The following is a 25,585-nucleotide window of genomic DNA, read 5'->3' as shown; positions in this document are numbered from 1 at the left end:
AAAATAGGTAGTCCACCCATTTCATAGGGCTCGTTTTTTTGATATAGCTTTGATAAATAGATGAGGTAACGGATAATTGTTCCGTACATGATTTCTCTCCTTATTTAGTCACGACTTATTGTACATTAAGATATTTCATCATTTGTTTATTTTTTCTATAGAGAGAATGATATAAAATAAGTGGGCATGGTGTAGGTGGCAACATTTATGGAGATAACGGCTTGGAGCGGTAGGAAGCACAGAGAAGATTGATGCATGAGATATTGAGAAAGGGTCAATGAAGTGAATCATAAATGATTAACAGAATGATGTATATTATGATATTGTCATTTTGAAGGCTTTAGAATTTCCGAGATGTTCAAGCATGAAGAATTCCAACCATTATGCATGGGTTTCCACAACTGATGTCACATTATAGTTCTAAGTGTGTGAAACGATTTTGCACCAAGTCACGAGGGTGATATATAATAGAGATAGGATAAGTAACAAGTGTTATAGCAAAGATTTGTTTGTTATATATAATCTCTTAGCCCTGAAGAAGTCGCAGGATTTGATACCCGACAAGCGATGAAACACATGTTGACGGCTGAGATTGGTGGATCTACAATAAAAAGAACAAGACAGAAACTATTGCGGATACTATTGTGGATACTATTGTGGATACTATTGTGGATACTATTGTGGATACTATTCATGGAAACTATTGTGGATACTATTCATGTTACATAAGAAATTTAGCGAGTGCTTGGGATTGTTTTGTATAACCAGTTAAGGGTAGGTGTCAGCTTATAGCCACACTAAGGCTTCGCAATAAAGCATTTAACTGTAATTCATTTCACTCTGCTGATGGATAGAGTCATCAAGCAACTGCCACACTGTACCAAGGAGGAGAGAGGCAGCACTATTCTGGGCATATGTCTCTGTCACAAGCACAATTGAAAACCACAGAAGTACCTAAAATATATCATGGGAGCATATGGTTTCTTCAGAAACCTTTGGTGGCTTCTGACTACTGACTCTAAATACCTGGTTATGTGGAACCTCCTCTTATGGACCCTAAAACCAACAGCTACAACACTAGACTTGCTCACACCAGCTGCATCCTTAGAAGAGATGGAAGGAAGGCCATTCGGTGGTACAGTGGACACAAGATATCTCAGATTAACAGTAGCAGATACTGCAGGAGGTGATGGAGGGAGTAGGGATGGTGTTGACAGTTGTAATGACCCATTTATTTGAGATTGAACCACCTCTAACTTCATGCACACAGGAGTCAGACACAGTGATAATGAAGTTCACCCTAAGAGTGTCGGGGGGGGGGACAGGACAGCTCTATAACAGGTTGACCACATCTATGCCCTTGTTCACTATCTATTGAATGAGCCTTTTGGCAACATTAAAGGGCATAGCTGCCTCTTTCTCCTGCTTATTCATAGCCTCAGGCATTTTCTGTTGAGCTGCCTGATTCTGTCATGATACTCCTGTTAGGAACTGGGTCATTCATCTATATTAAATACAATCACCCTGGTAAGATTTTAACACAGTTCTTAGTGAATCTTTTCTTCACCCTCCCATAGCTGCTGTACAAGCAGCAGGCCATCCACCTGAGAATTGTGTGCTAAGTTTAAGGAGTACCAACAGTTTTAAATTCAAGAAAACAACACTTCAAAAGTACCAAACTAATGTAAAAAAAAAAGAGAAAAATGAAATGAGTAAAAACTACACTACAGCTTAAGGTTGCCTGCGTTTTAAGGTGGATTATTTTTGTGCAGGAATGGATACCTTCCTGCACAAAAATAATCTTTCAAGGTATTTTCCTCTTTCTATGTGTGCTGCAGATTGCACACATTCAAAGAGGAAATAATGAGGGTAAAAAGATTTTCTCCTCGTTACATAACCCTTGGGAGTGGTAACGATTTCAAACCTTTGTAAATCTTGGATTGCATGAAATCCATGAGTGGGTGCAAGGGAACTCCCATGTTCAATCCATAGCACGCCTCCCAGAATGAAATGTAACACAATGCAGCACAAGCCGCTGCATTGCATTACATTGTTTTTACAAAGACATGCAAGTGGGCGCCAATCACCCTTTGCATGGCTTTGTAAATATTTGCTAGAATTTTTCTTTATGTATGTGCCACAAAAGTGGTGCAACCATGATGTGAAATGATTGTAAATCAGGCCCTCAGTTCAAAGGTGACGGGGACCTGGATGTAATTTGGGCTAACCTTGATAGAGCGGAGGTTTGGTATACCAAGTGAGTCACTTTGGCCAAGCTCTTACATTGAGGCTTTTACCATTGAAGTGTACTGTTTGGAGCTCAATATCTACCACAAGGACAAAGTCCAATGCAGGAATTAGCAAGGGTCCTTTAGATACGTCTTCATCTAGCTCCTGCCAAGGCTGTTGTTTTGTGCACCAAAAGCTCAGAACGGGAAAAAACTGGATTTCATAGCAGCTGAGATCATTTTGCTACATGGATAGATTTGCCATCTTGCCCAGGCCCAAGATTTTTCTTTGGACCGTGCTACTTTTTTGATTCTCAAACTCCACCACCAGGGCAAGGTTGGAAGTTGTAGATAGACAGAGCTTCAAAAGTCCAGATACCTGTACAGCAAAGTTTTTCTGAACCAATTTCCATAGTGAAAAAGCTCTGAGCTAGATGAACCTGGTTTTCTTTCCCTCTTGCACCTTATCCCAGTCCTTCTGATATAGAATGATGACTGAGTCCTACTTTCCTCACATTGTTGGTAAAGTACCTCCTGGTCACTCCTGCGTGAGTGGGATGCTCACGACACTGACCTGCTAGGGTCTCTGGAGGGTCCAATGCTTCAGGTGTCTTCTCCCATCCATCAGGCAGTGTCTTATTCTTGAAAGATGTTTCCTCCCAAGTTCAGGAATATTCTAAGGAGGTTGTCCTGGTGTGTAGTGGTATCCTGTGCACTCTAGATATACCTTCACCTAATCCTAACTAATTTCTAGCAAGTCACTCCCTCCCTTTTTTATCACTCTTCTCTCATTTTACTGCCAATCTTCACATGAGCCCTGCATTAAGAGGGCTTCCTCCAGGCTCCACCTTGAGAGATTTCCTTCTGTATCTCTTGAGTTAAATTTAGGTATATGACTCATTTTCTTTATGTTGTGGAAAAACAAAAATGAACGTGTTAACTTATTTCATCCTCACTGTTGGCAAAATATAGGTAACTAACTTTGGTATTCTTCTCTTTCTATTGTAGCAACTGCCATTTGGCACCCATCTTGTAGGCAGGCAGCCAAAGCAGAAGAGCGAAGTAAGGTGAGTGAATTTATTTAATTTCTATTACTTGAACATTTAAATATTTGACACAATTATACCGTTTAATTTTTGAGTGCTTTTTATTTTATTTCTACTTCTTGAACATGTAATTCCTTGACTTTCCAGATTTTTTTGTGAAAATCTAATGAAAATGAAATAACAAATTTCCGGGTATATACCTCTGAGGGTTGAGATATTAAACCCTGGGGATGTTATGTATGTGAATTTGCGGAGAGTGGCTAATCACCCGTTAGGGGATCTAGGCACTGAGGATGGCAGGCCTGAGGGGGGAGAAGGAGATCATTCCTATTTCATCTGGAGGAGCCTTGTCTTGAGGTTCCTTTGGAAGTCCATGAGGGAGGGGGAGACTCTGAGGTGTTTTGAGAGGTAGTTCCAGGTCTTGGCTGCAAGGGATAAATAGGAACGTCCTCTGCTTCTGGGTTTTTTTATTTGAGGGATTTGTGTTCCTGCCTGGGACACAGATCGAAGGTGTCTGGTGGGCTGGTTGAAGTGGAGGCAGTGGCTGAGATAAGCTTGACCGGTGTTGTTGAGAGGTTTGGGTGGCGTGGATGAGTAGCTTAATTTACATCTTTCCTGCAGTGGGAGGCAGTGAGATTGTTGATATGTGGTATGTTCAGGATGAGTCTGGCGGTGGCATTCTGGGTGGTTTGGAGTTGGCGTAGCACATGGGTTGGGATTTCGATGTAGGGGGCATGTCCATAATCATTGTCTACTGATAAGAGCCTGAGTGGTGTTCAGTGGGATCCACTTGAAAATCTTGTACAGCATTCGCAGGATATGGAAGTATGATGAGGAAACAGCGTTAATCTGTTTACTCATAGAGAGGTTGGTGTTGAGGATGATCCTGAGATTCTTGGCATGGTCCCCAGAGGTGAGTGGTGGGCCAAGTTCAGAGGGATGGCCACCCAGAGGCATCCCAGGGGAGTGGCTGTTGCCAAAGATTAGGACTTCGATTTTGTCTGTGTTAAAATGGAGGCAGTTGTTTTCATCCAAGCTGCACTGTTTCTCATGCAGTTGATGATGTTTGCTTTAACGGTGTTGGTTGAGTCAGTAAAGGAGAGAATGAGCTGTGTATCGGGGTTGTATGACGTTACAACGCATGCTTTTACCCTGCATGCTGTTACAGCGCAATTTTTTACCCCGATTTGCTGTCGGGTGTGGTGGAGTTTGGAACAGTATAATTTACTATTCCGACTCCAGTCTGTGCAACAGTAGGGAAGGTGTTGCAGTTAAATCAAACACCTTATACCCCTTACAGCAAGCCATTTTCGTTGTAATGGCATGTGGGGTAAAAGCATGCGTTGTAATGCATGCATTGTAACGGATGTTTCCAGTGTATTGGCAGCGTAGTATACTATGTTAATACTGTGGGCACTGATGATGTCCACAAGGGGCATCATGTAGACATTGAAGAGTGTTGGGCTGAGCGATGATGCTTTAGGGACTCCGCAGATGAGTTTCTTGGATTCTGGGGTATAGAGGGGAAGTCTAACTCTGTGAGTTCTGTCCATGAGGAAAGAGGATATTCGCTTGAGGACTGGTCCGCAGATACTCAAGTGCTGAAGCTTTCTGATGAGTGACTTGTGGGAGATCAGCGGAGAGGTCAAGGAGGATGAGTGCAGCTGTTTCTCCTCAGTAGAGGATGCTTCTGATGTCCTTGTTGTCCGCAATGAGGGCTGTCTCTGTGCTGCGGTTGGGTCAAAAGCCTCATTAAGAACTGTCTAGGAGCTGATGGAGTTCTAGATGGTCTAAGAGTTGGGTATTGATGGCTTTGTCAATTACTTTAGCTGAAAAAGGCAGGAGTGAGATGGGTCTGTAGCTGCTGAGGTTGTTGAGGTCCGCCGTTGGTATCTTCAATAGGACGTTGACTTCTGCACTTTTCCAGCAAGATGGGAAGGTGGTAGTGTTTCTGGAGGTGTTGTTGATAGCGGAGAGCACAAGGGAGGTAATGGTTCTTCCAAATTTGTATAGAAAGTGAGGCAATGGGTCTGAGGAGGCTCCTGAGTGGATGGTATTTCTTCAGAAGAGTGATTTCTATGTTCGAGAGGGACTTCCAGTTGCTTAGCTGCTGTTTAGAAATGAAGGAGGTGTCCGGCTGGTCAGGGGAGCTCGTATCGGTATGCTATAGGTTGAATGTGTCGTGGATCTGGGCAATCTTCTGTTCAAAAAAGTTTGAGAGGTTGTTGTAGATTTGGTGATATGGGATGATGTCGCTGTTGCCAGCTGCAGGATTGGAGAACTCCTTGACGATGGTGAAGAGTTTTTTGTCTTTGTTTGAGTTGGCTTTGAGTCTGAGAGTTAGGGCCTTTCTCTTTACATCTCATAGTTGCTGGTGGTAAAGGTTGAGAGCGGCTTTGTATGTGGATCTTGCGGTGGGGTTTTTGCAGAGTCTCCATTTTTTCTCAAGTTGTTTTCAGTGGTGCTTGAAGTTCCTGTGGTTGTTTTTGTAGGTCTTGTTTCTGGTGAGAGCGGTGCAGTTGGGGAGTAATTCATTGAAGAGCTTGGTGTTTACATTGAGGTTCTCGGAGTGGTTGGGTGGGCATTCCTGGATGGTCTACTCTTGGTCCAGTTTTATTCAGATATTTTACCCCAGTGTCTTGATGGTGCTCTGGGTTTTTCTGATGAGGTGGCTTGGTGGGTGAGTTTCTTGAAATGTGTGATGTAGTGGTCAGCCATGTGAGTGGGGTTGTGTGGGTGATGGTGATCGTGTTCGAAGAGAAAATAGGGTAGAGGGTGTGGCCTGCTGTGTGAGTTGGTCCTTGAACGAGCCATGTGAGTCTGAGGTTTCAGAGGCTTTTAAGAAGGGCAGTAGAGGCTGGGTCTTTGGTGTCTTCCAGGTGGAAATTGGGGTCCCGGGGAGAATGTAGTTGGTTGATCTGATGGAGAGGGGAGCAACAAAGTTTACAATGTTGGTGCAGAATTCCGTTGGGGGGCCCAGTGGACGGTAGACGAGGGTTCCCTTAAGGGTGGTATTGTAGTCCATTTGTATTTTGAAGTGGCGGTGTTGCATGAGTCTGAGCCCATGGAGGTAGTTCAGTTACTCGTATATTTGTAGATGATTGCAGAACCTCCACCTGGTTTGTGGGTTTGGTCCTGGTGTATGAATTAATGCATGCATGAATGAATGAATGAATGAATAGGTTTATAGTGTGATTACTTAAAACCATTACAATATACAAATTTAAAGTACACATATAGCGCTAGATGATGGTCAAATTTAAATAAAAGTTAGAAACTGAGCTAGTCTGGAGCATGGCTAACCGGCAAGCATGGCGGACGTCTGCTAGTGGAGCTCTAGTCTGTGCGAGGCCCTCACACCGGGGCATTTATGTTGATAACATGGAGGCAACTCTACACCCAACACACAGTGCTGGACTGGGGAGGCTGTAGGGAACACTGCGACATTAAAAAAAGGCGAGCGTGAACTGATTGGGAGGGACGGCGCGCACTGAAGCGGAATGAACGGAGGAGGCAGGGAGACTTGCCTTGCTGGCTGTGGTCGCCTGGAGTGCACTGCGTGTCTGCAGTGGAGCGGACACACGGAAGACAAGACCTGATGACCGAGGGGTGATCTCTGTGAAACCGGCGACATTCTGGACAAATGTTAGATCGCAAGGCATTGATCTGGCCGACATACGCAGCGGCATAAAATGGAGGACCTCATGAAGAGAGGGCTTTAGATTGCGGCCGTCTGCATAAGAGGACCCCTGGTAAGCTGAGAGGCGTTGACGCCTATGGCAGTAAAGGAGCAGGGGGTGCGAGAATCACTGCAACCGTGGAGAAGCAATAGTGTAAGGCTCTGATGGAAACAGCGCCTGTGTGTGGCAGCCTGACGAGGACGCACTTCGCTGCTTTGGGGCAACCCGGATATACATCTGGCTCGACAGCGTGAAAAGGTAGAAGCGGGGACAGGGTGGTGGGCCCTGCACTCCCGGATTCGCTGAGAGCAGGCAATACCAAGCAGCAGTAAATAAAGAGACACATGTGAGCATACAAAATGGTGGACCACCTCGCAGGGAGGTGATGAGCTGCGCTCACGTACATGCAAGCCAGTTAGAGAGCCGCGGCATGTACTGAGCTGGGTGATAGTGGCACTTGGAGGACTGTAGGTTGCAGGGTTGTGAGGTTTTCTGCAGCCACAAAAGTATTCAAGGAGTAAATCTCTGGCAAGCATAGCGCCTACTGCTGTAAAATCAGGGGAGTGTGCGATCTGCTTAACTGGCCCCACCCTCTGTGACATTGAGTCCGACAACACACCATAAACTCAATGGGAGTGGAAAGGGCATAACTAACAAACAATCAATGGGATGAACCCCACTGCCAGGCCTATGTGCACAGGAAGCGGGTGCCGCTCACTACACAGTTCTGGATGTGTTTGTGTAACTGTGTTCCCGGAAGTGGGGATTGGGAGCGATCCAGCGACAAGTGGCTGCTGTGGTTCAACATTAAGTGAAGTGTCTGGCAAAGAGTGGTCAGTTGTACCTGATGAATATCTGGTGTTGTTACAAATGCGCTGACAATATAGGTACTGATGTGGGCGGCCCTTTAGACAGCAGCAGTTAGACTGCAAGCAAAAGGGTACAGTTATGCCCCAGGAGCCCTGAACGGACTGACACATGAGGGAGCTCAATAGACAGTGCCCCTGCAGACTGGGTGCACAGGACGTCTTCTGGTGGACAGGGTGAGACGAACACGATGGTCGATAAAGCAGGAGGCGGGGCACCTCTCTGCCTTCACGCAACATGGGGCGCACCAAGGCTAAACAGTTGGAACCCCAAGATACTGGGGGATCAGAACCCGCACCACAGGATACTGTACCACACAGCCCGGATCAATATGTGATACCACCTACAGAGCCAGGAGGATCCACCGATAAGCTGTACCTGATTTTAAAATAAATATGCGAATTGCGCACAGTGATAGAGCAGCAGGCAGGGGTTTTGACCGCTAACATCAGCTTACTGAAGGCAGACCATGTCAAACTAGATGAGCCAACAAAATGGTCCTGGATGATTTGGTGCTCCAGCAAACGGATCACACTTCTCAATTGGAGCAGCTATGCAAGCAATTGAAGGGGCTGCAAGACAGGGTGGATGATGCGGAAGGACGATCCTGCCGCAATAATGTAAGAATCCTCGGTTTACCGGAATGAAGCAAGGGATCCACCCCCACCCAGTTTGTAGAGCAGTGGCTAGGCGAACAAGTGGCACATGAAGGGCTCACTGATTTGTATAGTGTGGAACGTGCGCATCGGGTCCCACCTAGACCGACGCCACCAAGGCCGCTCATAGAACGCATTTTGAATTATAAAGACCAGGACACAATACTACGAGCTGCTAGAGAAAAGGCTCCCATTCGATTTGAGAATAAACAATCTCGCTGAACCCAGACATTACCATAACGGTGTTGAGAGCACGATCCACATTCCAGGCGGTGAAAAAGACACTTCAATTACATAATTTGAAGTATGCTTTGCTCTTCCCAGCCTGCTTAAAAGTTATATATTGCCAAAAAGCCATATTCTTCAATACCAAAGAAGATGCAGTGGACTGGGCAGAAATTACATTGACTCCTAATACATCATAAGTATCAACAATGGCAGACACAAGTCAACAGCCAAAACCTCAACGAATCGAGAGGGAAGCGGTATCAAAGACAGAAAATGCTGCATGGCCACAGTGCAAACCCATCTCAAGAACAAATTGCAGACAGTCAACAACATGCGCTGATGGCTGCGGCAGCACTGGGAGATCCGGATACGAAATCCGCTGCAAAGACTGTTGACTCCTCGGACGACTCACAGGGACACTGAGACTCTGATCACAGTATTACGCTGTTCCCCACGATAACCCCGCAGACTGCGAATGATTATGTGGGTTGAAATATGTAACAGCTGAATGTAACTCCATGGCCCCCTCAGATAAGTATGGCCTACTACCTCTATATCGACCAATTGATCCGTATGTCATTATTGATTGTACTAAGATAGGGCCTGTGCTGGGGCTCCGCAAATGTTATAAGTGGGCACCCTATCCTGGATGCCGGTAAAATGGTACAAGTTATGTAGAGATCTTGTTGAGCTATTTATCTTTGTTTGGTCCCCTAACGTTGAATAAGGGAACCTTTTGTTGGGTGTTATGAGGATATATACAGGTATAAACTCAGATGCAGGCAATTCGCTAGGTGGTCAGCAGGAAAAGATGAATAATGTTGGTATGCATCACTATGTAAATTTCAATTACACAACCTAGTAAATATAAATGTACGTCCTGGAATGTCAGGGGACTTAGATCTGTGCCAAGAGACACCGACCTCTTGCACAGATAAACCGCAGGAAGTAACACATAGTGTTCCTTCAGGAATCACACCTCATGCAGGTAAATACTATCAAATTACAAAGAAAATGGAAGGGGCAGCTGTTCTACACTTCCAATTCAGTGTTTGCCAGGGGAGCTGCGATATGGATACGTAGTGCCATCCCGTTTGCAGTAGTTGAGCAGAAGATAGACTCGAATGGCAGATATGTGCTGATACATGGTACAATGGATGGCAAACATATAGTGCGGGGAAGCCTATATGCCCGAACTCGGAGCAAGATATGTTTTTAGAGGTACTGACTAATGCACTGACCAGTTGGGAGGAATACCCCTAGATATTGGGAGTCGATTTTAATATGGTGTTCGACATAGATCTAGATTGATCTCACCAGCCACTTCAGGGTACTAGCTGTAGGAAATTGGCGGATGCGCTCAAATGATGGGCGGAGGGCTGGAATATTGGGGACGCATGCCGCATGTTTCCTTCCTCGAGCAAGGAGTATTCACCACCCCATGGCTTACATACTCACATCAATAGAATTTTCTGTTCAATGCCATTACCTACCAATATAATAGACACCACACATTTAGGTACAACATTATCAGATCACAACCCCCTAGACGTTACCCTGACCTGGGGTAAGGTCCCCACTCTGATACCTACCTGGAAGCTGCAACCCGCGCTACTAGAAGATCAGGTGTTCCGGGCTACCATTTCCACAGCGATCACGCATTACTTTAGGGAAAATACGAATACAGCTAGCATGCGCCAAATGGAATGGGATGCTTTTAAGACAGCGATAAGGGGAACTGCAATTGGCACAAGAACCGGAGTGCATGCTAGTTTAGTCAAGCGACTGGCGGAGGTTGAGAACAGTCTGGGACGCCTAGAGAGGGAAGTAGACACGAGCGACGCCCATAAAGAAAAGCTGCAAGAGGGGCATATTACATATGCAGAACTCTTAGAGGAGCTTTGTACTATAGACTACCGGTTTTACACACAGAAACAACATGCGGAAGCAGAAAGGGCTGGTTCGCTCCTTGCTAGACTTGTCAAAGATACGCTGGTGTTGACCCTCATAAGTAAAATTACCACTCTGAATGGTGCTGTTCCCAGAATCCAATTAGAGATTAACAACCCCTTTAAACAATACTATGTAGAACTATATACAGCGCCAGAGGCTTGTAGTGAGGTTGCCTACAATTCCTTTTTTGAGGGGTTGCAGTTCCCACAATTGGAACTGGAGCTGGAGCATAGGGAAAAATCGGAAAGGCCTATAAATCAAGCGGAGATACGAGCGACAATTAGAGCACTCCCGTGTAACAAGGCCCCAGGTATAGACGGGTTGCCAATAGAGTTTATGCGACGTATCTGGACTTGATGTTACCCCATTTGCAGAGGTTGTACCAGGATTCTATGACAAATGGCTCACTTCCCACTTCGACATTGCAGGCATTGGTGGTCTCCCTACCTAAACCAGGACGAGAAAGCAAGCATGTAGCGTGTTATCGTCTACTTTCGTTATATAAAATACGGATTATAAAATCCTAGGCAAGCTGCTTGTGAATAGAATACTTCAATTTATACCAAATAATAAAGAGATAAAAATCGATACGGTCCATTAGTGATATTGGATGCTCTAAGAAGGAGTAGCACTCGAAGGGTGGTGTTCATTGTGTGGTGAGACTCATTAGGTTGTGAGTCGGCTCTGTCCGTGCTATTTTGTCTTTCAGGAGTGAGCGTATTTGGTATATAAATTTGCCCAAATTGGCCATGTTCTTCACTGTGTCCAGGGTGTAGAGCTGGCAGATGGCATCCTTTGCTGTGCGAGTGCCCAGTTGGAGAAGTAAAGGTCTAAGATGGATTTGGCGGGTTTGTCGCAAAGCTGAGAAGCATAGCAATATGTTTTCTAGTTGCATAAGCGACACTCTGTTATGTCTGCGAGTGCTTTCCAGATTAGATATAGTTCTTTTAAAGGTAACGGATTTAGTCTTGCGGCTAAGATCTGATTTAGTGCCTGCCTCCCCTCGGCCTGCATGAAGTGGGACTTGGTTGTTTGTAGTATTTGTGGAAGACATAGGGTTTTGTGAAAGTCCATGACTACAGTGAATTCCATGTCTAAAGTGCGAGAACGAAAGCGCAGTTTCTTTTTTATTGTTAATTTGATGGTTGCGTAATCAGTTATGCTTGAATCCCAATTCTCGATGGCTAGTTGCAGCAGTTCCTTTGCAGTTGAAAGTTTGGTAGACCAAGGATTGTTTGGTTTTGTAAAAATAGTTTTTCTGAGACCCTTCATGGAGTTGTCTGGGGCCACAGTTACCAGGTAGGAGTATTTTACTAAGGTAGCCAACCCTTCTATTTTTTGTTGAATGAGGTCAAATTCAAGGCAGATCGATGTGTTTCTTGTACAGCATGGCAGACAATTTTTTTTGTACGCTGCGCATTGTATTTTCTCCAGATCTTCTGCAAGCATTCCCGGTAAAGCCTGATGACCATAGATGAGTGATGGTAGTAGTTTGGCCCCCAGTGCCCATCTTTCCTTTTAACCGCATTTTATGTAGGTGGAGCGAGGGACGGGCAGTCTCATTTAGCCAAGCACCTAGATAATTGTAATTCTCTACATAGTCCAGGCTCAAAGTACCCAGGCGACACTTAGTGAGTTTTTCTTTGGGTGGCTGCCAAAGATCACAAATTTAGATTTGCTCGTATGGGCTGCCAGTTTGTTCTTGGTGTTGTATTCAGACAGGGTGCTGAGAGCTTTTTTTTGGGTCCAGAAGAACTAGATCATCAGCGTACTGCATCAGGTGGATTTTTTTGTTTCCAATTTTGGAGAGGCGAGGGAGGCCCCATGCAGTGCCAGGCCCAAGTCGGCGGTGTACATATTGAATAGTAGCAGTGCCAGGACACAGCACTGCTTTGACCCCGATATGTGTCAATTTGTTTCCTTGTCAGACTCCCTGGAGAGTTTAATCCTTACCCAGGTACTTGTATACAGTGATCTAATAACATGCAGTAGTTTTGGGAATATGTTCCACCCCCTTGTTTCCGCCAAAGAATGTTACAGACTAAACCGTCAAAGGCTGCTGAGTAGTCAATGAAGCAGGCAAAAACAAGGGGGGAGCGACGGGCTACTGCTTGTTGGGCTAAGTATGACAGGACTGTGATGTTGTCAACAGTTGAGCCCGTTGGTCTAAACCCGGCCTGGTAGAACGGCAAAAGACCTTCGGTGTGTACCCAGCCTACTAATTTCTGCAGGAGTGTACTTGTATAGGCCTTTCTTTCGATGTCCAGCAATGCGATCATCTGATAGATCTTTGTGTCAGTGTTTGTGCCTTTTTTTGAAAATTGGTTGCAGCAGTGAATCCCTCCAAGAATCTGGAACGTCCTCCAGAAGCTTGCATTCTGCGTACAGCGTTGAAAGGTTTGAAGACCACAAATGTATATTCTCCCTGAAGAGGGAGCCATACAGGCCATTGGGGCCTAGGTCACCATTTTTCTGGATCCTTTTCAAGACAGTATGTACTACTGCCTAGCTTGGAGCTATGGGTTCCGCCAAGGCCTGCGGAGCTCGAATCTAGTATTTTCTAATTTGCTCTGTGGGGCATGTCCATTTATGCAGATGGATTTCTGATTGCTCGTCTATAATGACTTCACATGCACTATCCAGGTCTCCGCTGACACTGAGTTCCCTCTGTTGGAGGATCCATGAATTAGATTCTTTAGGTATTACCAAAATTGTTGAGTCTTGTTCAGTGCCAGCAGTTCAAAGATCTCCATCCATTTCTCCTCAGTGACCTCCCATTTTTGTTTCCAGACGAGATGCCAGTGTATCTTAGCTGCTGATTTCAGCTGCTTTTTAGTGAATTTGGTTCTTATTTTTTGTGTGCCCTTTCTTTTATTTTTAGTTGATGCGTGCTTAGTTTGTTTTGTAGAACTGGTCCTAAGGTATGGGTTTTCGTGCTTGTTTTGCTGTGGAGGGTGGTTCCTCGGAGCAGCGTGCCCATTCGCCTATAATGGCCTGCTTATTGGTCCCAGTCGGCCAGCCATTCCATGTAGCTATCCATGAGTTGAATTTGTTGATGGTAGTCTGTACCCATTTTATTCTCCTCAGTGATCTGTGTTGTTTCCCACCGTTTGACTGTCCAAGAGGGCACAGAATGTGACGGCGTTCCGCTGTGATATTTAGGCTCAGCAAAAGGACTGCATGATCACTTTTGCTCCAAGGGAGCACTTCGTAGCCTACCATGGTTTTACCTAATCACTGGCTCAATAGGATGTGGTCAATAGTTGTCTAGTTATTATAGGTGGGAGGGTGGACTATTCCCGGCTCAGACAATGTAGATAGGAAGTTCTCTGATTCTAAATTGTAAGTCTTAAGGAGTATGTTAAATCTCCCAGTGCTCCCAGTGACGCTACCTTCGTAATTCCATTCCCATAGGTGGTGCATATTAAAATCTCCAAGGATAATAATTTCCAAGGATGTGTGTTGTGTTATCAGGATTTCAATCTGCTTGATTAGCTGGGGGAGCTTATTGTTGGGTCCTTGGCCATGGGGATTACAGTATGTATTGATTAATAATATGGGTAGTGATCCTTTGACACACTTGAGCCCTTTCAAGATGCTGGCTAGATCCATGTCAGAAGTGTTGTTTATTTCTGTGAAGCACAACTTTAGGAAGTGCTTGATATATATGGAGATGCCCCAAGAAGGTCTCCCAAATAGATTGTTTTTGATTGCTGGTTTGAAAAATTCTGCATAACCTGTTAAAGGTTTGGGTGTGGTTGCCCATGTTTCTTGTACACAGATGAGGCCTGCTACTTCGAGGAGCATAGTCGCTGTCGAGCTTTGCAAGATCTTATGCATGCCTGCAACATTCCATGTCAAGATGTTTAGTATTTGAGTGCTTCCTGCAGTACTGCAGTGGTGGGGGGGATCCTTACTAGGAGTGGGCCTGAATTTTATCAGCCAAGTTGCAGGCGGCCCAGACACGGTAAGCTGAGTTTGGGGATGGTGTGGCACAGAGAGGTGGGCAGTCTTTGTTGGCGGTAGTGACGTGCCTTCTCCTATGCTGGCTATGGACCCTACACCTGATGTTCATATTTATGTGTTCTAGAGGGATTTCCCCTCAGCTGGTCTCTTTCCAGACACGGCCCGTGGGGATATTATTGGAGGGTGCATATAGGACAAATGGATACTTTTCCTTTTTGATCGTCCGAATGTCGATCCCCCATTCTGCGAATTGTTTTTTTTCTTTGAGCACACTTGCTGATATGATGGTATTGCACCAAGTTATAATGCTTTGTTCCTTTCTAGGCTGCAGGGTCAGATTGACAAAATGCACCCTGACAATGACCCTGCTGGTGATATGAGATAACGGCTGAATGTGAAATAAGAGTTTGATAATGTTAGCTCTGCTGAGGACATTTATATTGCCTTTCGATATGTACAACAGAATCATGCTCGTCTTTGACGGTTGACCTCCCCCTAGAGCTGAGATGTTTGGCCACAGGTTGGATTCTCTATAAGGGCCCCTTTGGGTTGATGGAACTGTGGGGCCATATGTGTTAATACTACTTAGGTCTTGTGAGTACCCTGAAGTGCTAGGTTCTGTCCTTTGTACAGATTTTGTTGGCTCTATTCCCCTGGAGTCTGTGTCATGCCGATGCGGCTGTTCGATTGAGATTTTGTTGTTGATAATACATTTGTGTTGGTTTATTTCCAGCTTTCGAGCATTGCGTGCTCTTTTGGATGTTTGTACTGATTCCTGGTTTATAGGGCTTTTCCAGTTCATGGAGGCTCCCCCTATCTCAACAACCACCACAAAGTCTTCCTTGTCTTTTGTTGTTGGCAGGCTTACATGAGTGCCGGGATAAGCTGATTGGACGTGGACTGGAATCCCATGGAGTGCTGGCTTGAAATGGCTGTGCCTGGTCACTGACTAGTGTGCACAGTTGATTATCTTGGGCTGTTTTGCCCCATGAATGGGCTATTTAAATATTGGCTGTCTGAGGCTTTTCGATACAGGCCTGTACTGTTGTATCCCCTTGCGTGGTGGTCTCTGTCTGTACGAAGAAGGTCCTCATGGTGGCCTGCGCGTATGTTTGTATGTACGGTGTTTGTTTTTGAAGCTGGAGCGCCCGATTCTGGGGCAGCCTGGGGCTGTGCATTCCTAAGAAATATAGGAAAGAGAGGTGTGTTGTTTCCTACATTGGTGGACGGCTTTGATGGTTCTTTTTTACCTGGCATATTGCTTGATCTGTGCCAAGGAGTTTTCATTTGTTGTTGCTTTAAATGCTTTTGTTGTTTTTTAAGGCGTTCATTCTCTCTCCGTGTCATGGGCAGTGCTGTTTGATGCACAACCTGCGAACATGTAGCCCCTGAATTATTAGGCTCAGAGATCACTGTTTGGTTACTGTGTCCTGTCAATGGCTCAGAGCGTGATGGGCGGGTTGCTTTGCCTATTATCTGCTGGTGGAGTTGGCTAGGTGGGTGGATCAAGATCCCTTCTGGCTTATGTGGAGTTAATTTGTGCTGTTCACTGAGATCTGGGGACCTGGACAAGTTTGAATTTGGAGCTTTAGCTCCTCCACCAGTGAGGTAAGTACCCTCGGAAGGGATGCCAATGTGTCGACTATCTCTGCGCACCAGCATTACGGTGTGAGGGGTCGTGCTGCTGCTGACTGCAACAATCCTGTCTACTTTCTTGGCCATGTCAGCCATTGTGAGTGCCATTAATTGAAGAGTTTCCATCTGTATTTCAAGTTACTCCGATTGCCATGTTAAAGCATTTATGGCAGCATACAAGGAAGTGTTGACTGACCTTAGCAAATTGTCTTGCGCACATGAAAGTTCAAACAGTAATAACGAGGGTGATCTGTGAAGAGAGTAGCTTAGCTCTGGCTCAGAGAGGGAGTCTAAGATCAATCAATTAATCAATCAGAGAACTTGTAAAGCGCGCTACTTACCAGTGAGGGTCCCAAGGCACTGAGGGGGGGGGGGGGGGTGCTGCTACTGATGATACATGAACCCTTGTTGTGCTTGTGCGTGTTTGAAACCTGGTGAGGCTCTGCCCTCGTAGCTTTGCTTTGTGTGCACAAAATGTCGGAGATAGGTATTGAAGTGTCGAGTGGACCGGTGGTGCCGTCTAGTATCTCTTGGGCTTTGCTTTGTGTACACAAGATGTCGGAGATAGGTTTTGAAGTGTCAGGTGGGTTGGTGGTTGTTAGAAATGGGGTCTCCTGTTGGCACTGGCTGGCCCCAGTGTCCAAATAGGGACCCTTCTTCCTAAGTCAGGGCAAGTGGGCTACCCCTTTCGACAACCCCTGCTCAACCCTGTGGTAACGTAGCACGAGCAGTTAGCCCTATCTCAGAGGCAGTGTGTGAAGCATTTATGACCATGCACAATAAGGCAGTAACTACACCACAAAAGGACACAACTCAGGTAGGTATAGAAAAATAGTATCTTTATCTAACAGTTTAACCCAAACCTCGAAAAGCGTTTCAACAAGCTACAATGCACGTAAACTAATAGGGACTCAAAAAGGCACTAACGTATTCACTAGAACGTGGAAATGACTGAGTTCAAGGCCGGGGCCTACACAACCTGTTGCTCACCAGGTACCTGCCATTGCAAGGGAACACAGCACACAGCTTCTCGAAGAAGCGGAGATGGTGACAGGTGGACTTCCAGCGGCCACAAGTCTTGGCTGCAGAAGTCCGCAGCACGCACCCACAATGATTCGGGCACTCAGGGGCAAGCAGGCTCTCACTGGCAGCAGCACACGACTGCGGCGGTCGCGATGACTCTCGTCTTGCTGCTCCGTGGTGGGCTCACATCGGCAGCAGCTCTCTCTTAGCTGCGGCGGTCCACGAGACGATCGCGACAATCCTCGACAATGGTGAACAAGCTGTGGGCTCTCCGTGGCAGCAGCTCTCTCTTAGTTGCTGGAGTCCATGGGACAATCCGCAATGATGCAAAGGGGCAATGGTGTGGGCACTCAGTGGCGGCAGCTCTCTCTTAGCTGCAGCGGCCCACACAGATTCATGCGGGCTCTCAGCAGTGGCAGTTCTCTCTTAGCTGCAGCTGCCCACACAGGTTCAGCGAAAGTTTAGAAGGTTCAAATTCAGGCGGACTCTCAGGGGCAGCAGTTCTCCCTTAGCTGCAGCGGCCCACACAGATTCAGCGAAAGTTTCAAAGGTTCAGTCTGCAGTCCTTGCAGTAGAACTAGAGGCTCCGGATTACTCGATGGAGGCCTCACCTGCAAGCAGAATTCCTCGCACAGGAATTCTGACGGCTGATGGGGTGAAGTCTAATGTCCATGAGACTTCTGCAGGAGGCGCTCTCGATTCAGGCCCTCGGGTAGTTTCTTCAGCAAGCTTGGTGAAAGTTTCAAAGTCCTTTCCTCTGTTCACTTGTAAAGAGTTTCGTCTTGACATCCAGAAGGAACACACCTGGACAAAGTTCCAGCGCAGTTTATACCTGAAAAGTCTTTGGGCCAGATGTAGGTAAGTATATTTTACCGATTCATAAAATACCGAATTTTACCGATTCGGTATTTATGAATCGGTAAAATAAAAGGGGGGAGATTTAGGAAGAATCTGTAATTGAATTACCGATTCTGTAAGAATCGGTATTTACCGATTCGGTAAATACCGATTCGGTAATGCCCATTGAAGCCCATTGAAGCCCATAGGAATCAATGGGCATTACCGATTCGGTATTTACCGATTCGGTAAATACCGAAAGTTGCAAGGGTGCAGGGGTGTCACTTTGACACCCTCTAGCACCCCTATTTCAGGCATGTGTGACATGTGGCATTCAGACATGCCCTAAGGGCATGTCTGTCTGTCACATGCCATAGGTGTGCATGCACACATGTGCATGCACACCTGGAATCAGTATTTTACCACCCAATTGGATTGGGTGGTAAAATACCGATTCAGTAAGGCCTGTGGGACTCAGAAGAGTCCCACCTACATATCAACATTACCGAATCGGTAAAAATACCGATTCGGTATTTTACCGATTCAGTAAATTTACTGATTCGGTAAATTTACCGAATCGGTAAAATATGCCCCCTACATGCCAATTACTAAATACCGGTCGGTAACGGCCGAAATCGGCCGTTTCCGACCGGTATTTCGGCACCTACATCTGGCCCTTTGTTCTCTAAAGTCACAAATCAGTCGGTCCGGTCAGAACCAGTTTGGTGGGGTCGGGGGAGCACTTGGTTTACTAGGCGACATCCTGCCCTTTCAGAATGAGGTGGTCTGCTATCAGACACCCAGTGGGAGGTGAAGCCATCATTCACCTTGCCAGGTACGGCCCTGTGCGGATCAAAGAGTCATCCCTCCCCATGCCCTGAATACCGATCTCTCTCTCCAGCCAGGTCTGACCCAGCTGGCCCTGCTGCTCCAAAACCATACTGCTAATGCACATACTAGTAAAGCCCACAGGAAAGCTTAGGCAAGAAAATACTGTGTTTTCAGAAGAGGCATTTTCGAACATGAAATATAGAAACGGCCCTTACTAAAAGGTGTATCTCAATGTCCTGAGCATCAATATATCAAACTCGAAGTTTCTATCAGGTTCCTGGGGTCAGATAGGATCATAGAAGGTAATCCTCAACATGCCCATTCTAACCTATGAGAACGTGTAGCTTCTCAATGGAAACAGTGACATGGAGGGTAACTCACTATTAGAACATGCTATGAGAACGGGTAGCTTCTCAATGGAAACAGTGACATGGAGGGTAACTCACTATTAGAACATGCTACACAGAACAATGAAATATAGAATAACTCGCTATTAGAACAGGCTACCCAAAACAATGAAATGGAGAATAACTTGCTACTAGTTGAGTTGAGTAGAGATTTGTAAAAGCACTACTTTTCCCGAAGGCGTCAAGGCGCAAATGATGGAATAAAGCCAGGTACAGAAAAAAGACACAAGGTGTAGAGGCCTAGGAGTAAGCTTCAGTAAAGAGTAGAGTTTTAAGACCCTTTCGGAAGAGCAGAAGAGATTCCTGGCCCCTGAGTTCCGAAGGGAGCTCGTTCCAGAGTCTAGGGGCTAGAGAGGAGAAGGCTTTACCTCCCCAAATTTTGAATTTTATCCTGGCATGTGCCGGGAGCCAGTGGAGATTTCTCCTAATCCTGGTACCTGAAGAGCGTCTGGGGGCATTAACGACAAATCTCACAGCCGCGTTCTGGACGACCTGCAAACGATGGAGTAGTTTATTACTCATGCCAAGGTATAAGGCATTGCAGTAATCCAGTCGCGAAGATAAGAGGGCAACTGCAACCAGTTTCCGGGCATCAGGAGAGAGGTAGTGGGTAAGTTTTCTTAATACCCTTCAGACCCCGCAGCAGGTTGAGACCGTTCTGTTTACTTGCCTATCAAAAGCAAGTGAGGTGGCAAATATGACTCCCAAGTTACGGGCGACGGAAGAGGGCTGGGGACAAGTTCCCAGAGTTTGGGGCCACCAGTCATCTGACCAAATCTCCTTATTTCCACCAAAGACCAGGATCTCCGTCTTTTCCCCGTTTAATTTAAGGGAGTTCGAGGCCATCCAGCCTGCCACTGCTTCCATACAATTTCGAAAATTTAGGGCAGTGGTCTCAACAGATTGGGACAGGGAGACCATGATCTGGGTGTCATCGGCGTACGAGAGCACTTCCAGTCCAAAAGTTCTAACAAGCCTGGCAAGTGGGGCCACATAAACGTTGAAGAGTGTAGGACTCAAAGCAGAGCCCTGTGGGACCCCACACTGCAAAGACATGGCATTGGAAAGGAAGTCGCCCAGTTTGACCCTTTGTTTCCGATGGTTAAGGAAGGAGGTGAGGAGGCTCAGAGCCAGACCCTTCACTCCCGTCTCACAGAGGCGGGAGGCCAGAATGGTAAAGGACAGGGTGTCAAATGCTGCTGTAAGGTCGAGTAGGATCAGAAGAGTTGTCTGACCACTATCGACCTTAGCGCGGATGTTGTTGACCACCACTGTAAGGGCTGACTCAGTGATATGCTCCATTCGGAAACCGTGCTGAGATGGATCAAGCAGGCAGGTCTTATCCAGAAAGGCTCTAAGATGGAAATTCAGATGAGCCTCCAGCATCTGAGCTGGAGCGGGAAGAAGGGAAATGGGACGAAAGTTCTTAAGAATCCCAGGATCCAAGGAGACCTTTTTTAGGAGGGGTTTAACGATGGCAGTCTTCCAAGAGGCTGGAAACTCACTAAAGATGGCTCTATTCATAACTTCCAACAAAGGGGGAAGTAAAGTGTCCCTGCATTTTTTTAGAATTTTGAGAGGACAGGGATCAAGGGGAGATCCTGACTTAGTCGAATCTAGGAGTTTATCCAGGGTCTCAGTCGTGAGGAGGGGAAAATCGGAATAAATGTCACTGGGAGCTGAGGTGTAGTCTGGGCTGGAAGGGGAAACATAAATGAGGTTGTGGATATTTACACAGCTCTCCAGACTCACTAGAACATGCTACACAGAACAGGCATTAAGGCTATCGTAATCCATACAGTCATCCTCACACGGGGAGCATTCGAGCTGTGGCACTGATTAGCAGTGGCACGATGCACAGAGCATTTAAATCAAGCCAATATAAAAGATAGGAGGAGAATAGAGGGAGGGAGACCTGCGCCAATGATGCCAGGTCTAACAGTGCTGTCATCTAGTATCTCTAGGGCACTGGCTATAGAGGGAGCTTCCTTGTTGATTTATTTTCTGCATTGTGGGGCACTCGGTTATTGAACCTTGATACTCTCCCAGGTTGTGGCAATAGTGGGACCTTTTCTTTTCCCGGCTTCTTTGGAGTGACTGGGCACTACATGTGTGTGATGGTTGGGTGAGATGATTCTATTCCTGTAGATGCAAAGGCTGGACCTGTGCCAGAGTCACTGCCTGTGCCAGTCACAGTATGTGGGCTTTGCTCTTTTGTGGTTGAAAGGTGTCTGTGCCAGTATCTTTGAGATCCTGGGTGTCCTGGCTTGAGGCATCAGGCCTGTTCTCTGTAAGTTCGTGCCCAGCTGCTGCACAGGTTGTACATCTTTGGATTGTTAGTCTGGGCGACTGCTCCCCTGAATGAATCTATGCATGGTGGCATGTCCTCAGAGGTGCATTTTGATTTCTGCTTTGAGCTTGCTACTGGTGTGTACTTTTTTTTGTCATTGAAGTAGTGGTGCCTTTTATCCGATTCCTGCGTTCGTGGAGGTGTGGGGGCAGTTGAGGGGCAGTTGAGGAGGTTCCGCATCTCATGTGGTGACCCTGACTGTTGTTTTAATTCCCACTTCGGGTTGAAGATTGAAAGGCATCTGTGCCACAGCCAAGTTTCACACCTAGCTTCTCCTTGAGTGTCCTGCCTCACTTTGGCCGCACACAGGGAACTCTTAGTGGGGGGCAGCAGTTAAGTCCGTCTGAAGAGCCTTGCCTACCACATCAGTTTCTATATTGTCTGTGTACCCCTATGTGTCCACTGATGGCGGCGGGCGTTGGCCTCTCTGAGAAGTCTGGTGAGAGCTAGGGATAGATATAATAGTTAAAATAGCCAAGGTTTGCTGGGTATCACTCCAATGGGCTATGGTCAGTGTGCAGAGGGCAGTCCCTTCGCTTGGGATGCACAACACAATGGGCCAGGTCGGTCTGAACATTGACATACAGTGAAGGGCGCGGGGAATCTATTGAGCTGGGTGAAGGAGTGCAGGGATGCAGGGGGGTACGGTTCTTACTGGATGTGGAAGATAAAGCGAAGAGGGTCCAGGCCCCTAGCTGCAACTGGTCACCTTCTGCCTGCACCAACCTCTCATCTCTCCTAGCTCCTCTCTTTATCACCTCCTTGTCGCTAAACTCCAATGCGGACCTAGCCGGGCCGACTCCGTGGTTCATCTGGGATCTCTCTCAGCAGTAGCTAACTGCATCTCCTGCACTTCCTACCACAGTCACAGGCAGGCGTGCAAGAGACTAATGGGGAGCACCATGGGGGTGCTGTGGCCTGGGGCCCAAGGCACCACGCTGTGGTGAAGTGGGAGGTCCCGTGAGCTCCTGGAGACAGGGAGACACTGTTTAGTAGTTCCTATAAATCTATATAGGATCTGCACGTTTAGACAACATACACTGCAGGGTTGGTGTCCAGACTGATTCCAGACACCCCACCGGGTATGTTAGCCTGTACACCAGCTAGCTCACAGTGCCACTATAAACCCCTCTTACAAAGGACAGAATAGTTCTTGGCAACTTTCGAACATGACAACTCTATCCCATCAGGGATCATGGAAACAGTACAGTACTTTTCGCTCAGTCACTCGTGCTCACTTTGTCTCAGAGAACTACACAGAATAAACAGTGGGGAAGTTTTTAATAAGCATTTCTTGAACCATCGTCATTCTATTGTAAAATAGGTGTGCTGAAACAACCATAAGACAGAAACAGATATAAATGATTGTAAGCACCAGCAGACAAAAAAGGATGGTAGATTCCTACCATAGTGCTAAAACAATGAATACAGGCAAGTATAAAAACACATGACAATAATAAAGCGTACTCCTATGACGCAACCCTATCTAGATGTGCCTACGTGTACCTAACATGTATGTAGGTGTAGAGCCAAGAATCGGATAAAGCCAATCCCATGACCTGCATTTGGAGGAATGTCAGACCACTGCGAGTTGGAGTGTCTGCATGTAGGACCCTCAGCGTCTCACGTCAGTGTGCCATCATGGAAGTCCTTTTCTCCTCTCTACACCTTAGCAAAGATATGGTGTTTATGTACCCAAAGTGGATCTACCTTGCTGTGTCATGTCAGACTAGGAAGTCGGAAAGAATGACCTTATACATAGATATTATGCAGGAGATGGTAGTCCTGCTGAGATTCAAAGAATCCTCATGCATAATGAAAGAGGCTAGTTTTCGGAGAAAGCCCACATCCTTTAGGCAGTACAGAACTAGGTAAAAGGTCAGTACCAAGAACCGTTATGTAGTGTAATGGCAGGGAAAATATAAGTGAAAAGTTTAGTTACTACCCGAGCCTATATCGGGGTACCTGTATGAAACAGAACACCCACTCCTCATCCGACTGGACGACATACTAAAAGAATAAATGGAGCCCTTCCTGGAAGTAGTTCATGATCTCCGTACACGTTACCAAGGAATGATGGAACTCGGAGATTTCAATTTTCATAGGGAAACAATCCCAAAGGATGGTCAGGCAAAGCAGTGAAGAGGTTTTAACCTCTGTAAGACTCAGCCAAATGGTGAGTGGGCCTACTCATGAGAAAGGTCACATATTACATCTAGTCTGGTCTTCCTGCCCGCTGATTGGCCCTATAGTTATCTCTCCGTGCTCCTTGTCGGATCACTATCTAATTGCCGGCCAATATGCCCTTTCTACAAAAAAGATCATTGCCATGCCTGAATGGAAAACACTGCGCAGTTGGAAGCAGGTCAACGCTACTAACCTGACAGCTATCCTACTGCATGCAGATAATACCTCACTTGGTAGGGATAGTTTGGAGTCGGAGTGCGCCACCCTATTTTCCAAACTCAGGGAAGCCATTGAGGTTGTTTGCACCGGCCCGTAAGACCAGACTGGTAGACAAGGGTAAGGGGTCACCTTGGTTCAACTCTGCACTGAGGGAATTAAAACAAGCACTTTGTCAGTGTGAGAGAGCATGGCGCGAATCTCATGAACCCAGTGCCCACTCTGCCTATGTACTGAAGTTTGCCACCTACAAAAAAGCCATCCAATTACGGAAGGCTGAATTCTATGAGGCTGCCATCGCACAGGCGGCTAACCCTCAGAAAGAGGTCTTCAGGATCCTAAACGAGTTAAGGAAGGTTAGGATGCAAGAAACTACTTTCAGTCAAAAGGACTGCCATGATGTCCAATCTTTTTTTTGGGTAAGATAAAAGATCTGATGACAGGAATCCATCACACCCCTACCCTGTTCATTGGAGCCCACTTACCCCCCCCCCCCCAGGCCAACAAATGTATTGACTACCTTGCCCTTACTCACCAAGGAGCTTCTGTCCATCTTAGTGGGACGTGTGAAATCAGGCTCCCCAGCTGACCCATGCCCCTCTAAAATCTTTAAGATGGCTTGGCCCGGCATCGAGGACAAAGTGCTCTCCCTTCTGAATCGCTCCTTAGTAACAGGGCTTGTTCCGTCTGATTTTAAGGAAGCACAGGTGATTCCACTCTTAAAGAAACCAGGTGCCGATCCTAAAAATTTTAAGAATTTCAGCCAATCTCCCAGTTGCCTTTTTTGGCTAAAAATCTTGAACAACATGTACTACACTCCCTCACTCGTCACCTGGAATCTAACCAGCTTCTCACGTCTAATCCGGCTGGGTTCAGAGCCCATCACAGTACGGAATTGGTCATGCTTTCCGTACTGGACGATTTGAGACTTAAGGCTGACAAAAAGTGCTGTGTGCTCTGGTACTACTGGACCTATCCGCGGCGTTTGATACTGTTGATCATGGCCAATTACTATCGCAGACCAGGGATCTAGGGATCCAGGGCACGGCTCTGGCCTGGCTAACCTCATTACTTGGGGACCGCTCCCAGCGAATCCAACCAGCATATTTGGTGTCCCATCCAGCCACGCTGGTATGCGGAGTGCCTCAGGGTTCAGCTTTATCTCCTCTGCTTTTCAATGCCTATCTACAGCCATTGATTGCAGCACTGAACTAGTTGGATTGCAGGGTTTATTACTATGCCGACGACACTCAAATTATAATCCAGATTGACCATACACCTAGGGCTCACCTGAGAATGCAAGATATTCTCAAGTTCACCATCAACTGGATGTCGGCCAATTCGCTGAAAATCAACCCTGATAAAATGGAAGATCTAGCGGTCACCACAGTCTCAAGCCCTTGGAATGATCTGTTCTGGCCTTCAGAACTGGGGTCCTTTCCCGAATCTGCAATGGCCGTAAAAAACCTTGGTAT

General features: G+C 46.4%; 1 protein-coding gene across 2 annotated transcripts in view; it reads left to right on the top strand.

The window, feature by feature from the left end:
- The window catches only part of ABLIM2 (actin binding LIM protein family member 2), a 954,368-nt gene that overhangs the window by 579,895 nt on the left and 348,888 nt on the right, over positions 1-25,585 (top strand). For both annotated transcript variants that reach the window (XM_086964134.1, XM_086964133.1), the window contains exon 8: positions 3,237-3,295. In XM_086964134.1, the coding sequence (XP_086820260.1) occupies positions 3,237-3,295 (59 nt within the window). The remainder of the gene's footprint in view (positions 1-3,236; positions 3,296-25,585) is intronic.

Source organism: Lissotriton vulgaris, chromosome 3_2 (assembly GCF_964263255.1).
Source record: "Lissotriton vulgaris chromosome 3_2, aLisVul1.2, whole genome shotgun sequence".
NCBI classification, from domain to species: domain Eukaryota; kingdom Metazoa; phylum Chordata; class Amphibia; order Caudata; family Salamandridae; genus Lissotriton; species Lissotriton vulgaris.
Note: the sequence above shows the minus strand (reverse complement) of the source record. Positions and strands in the feature narration are given on the sequence as shown.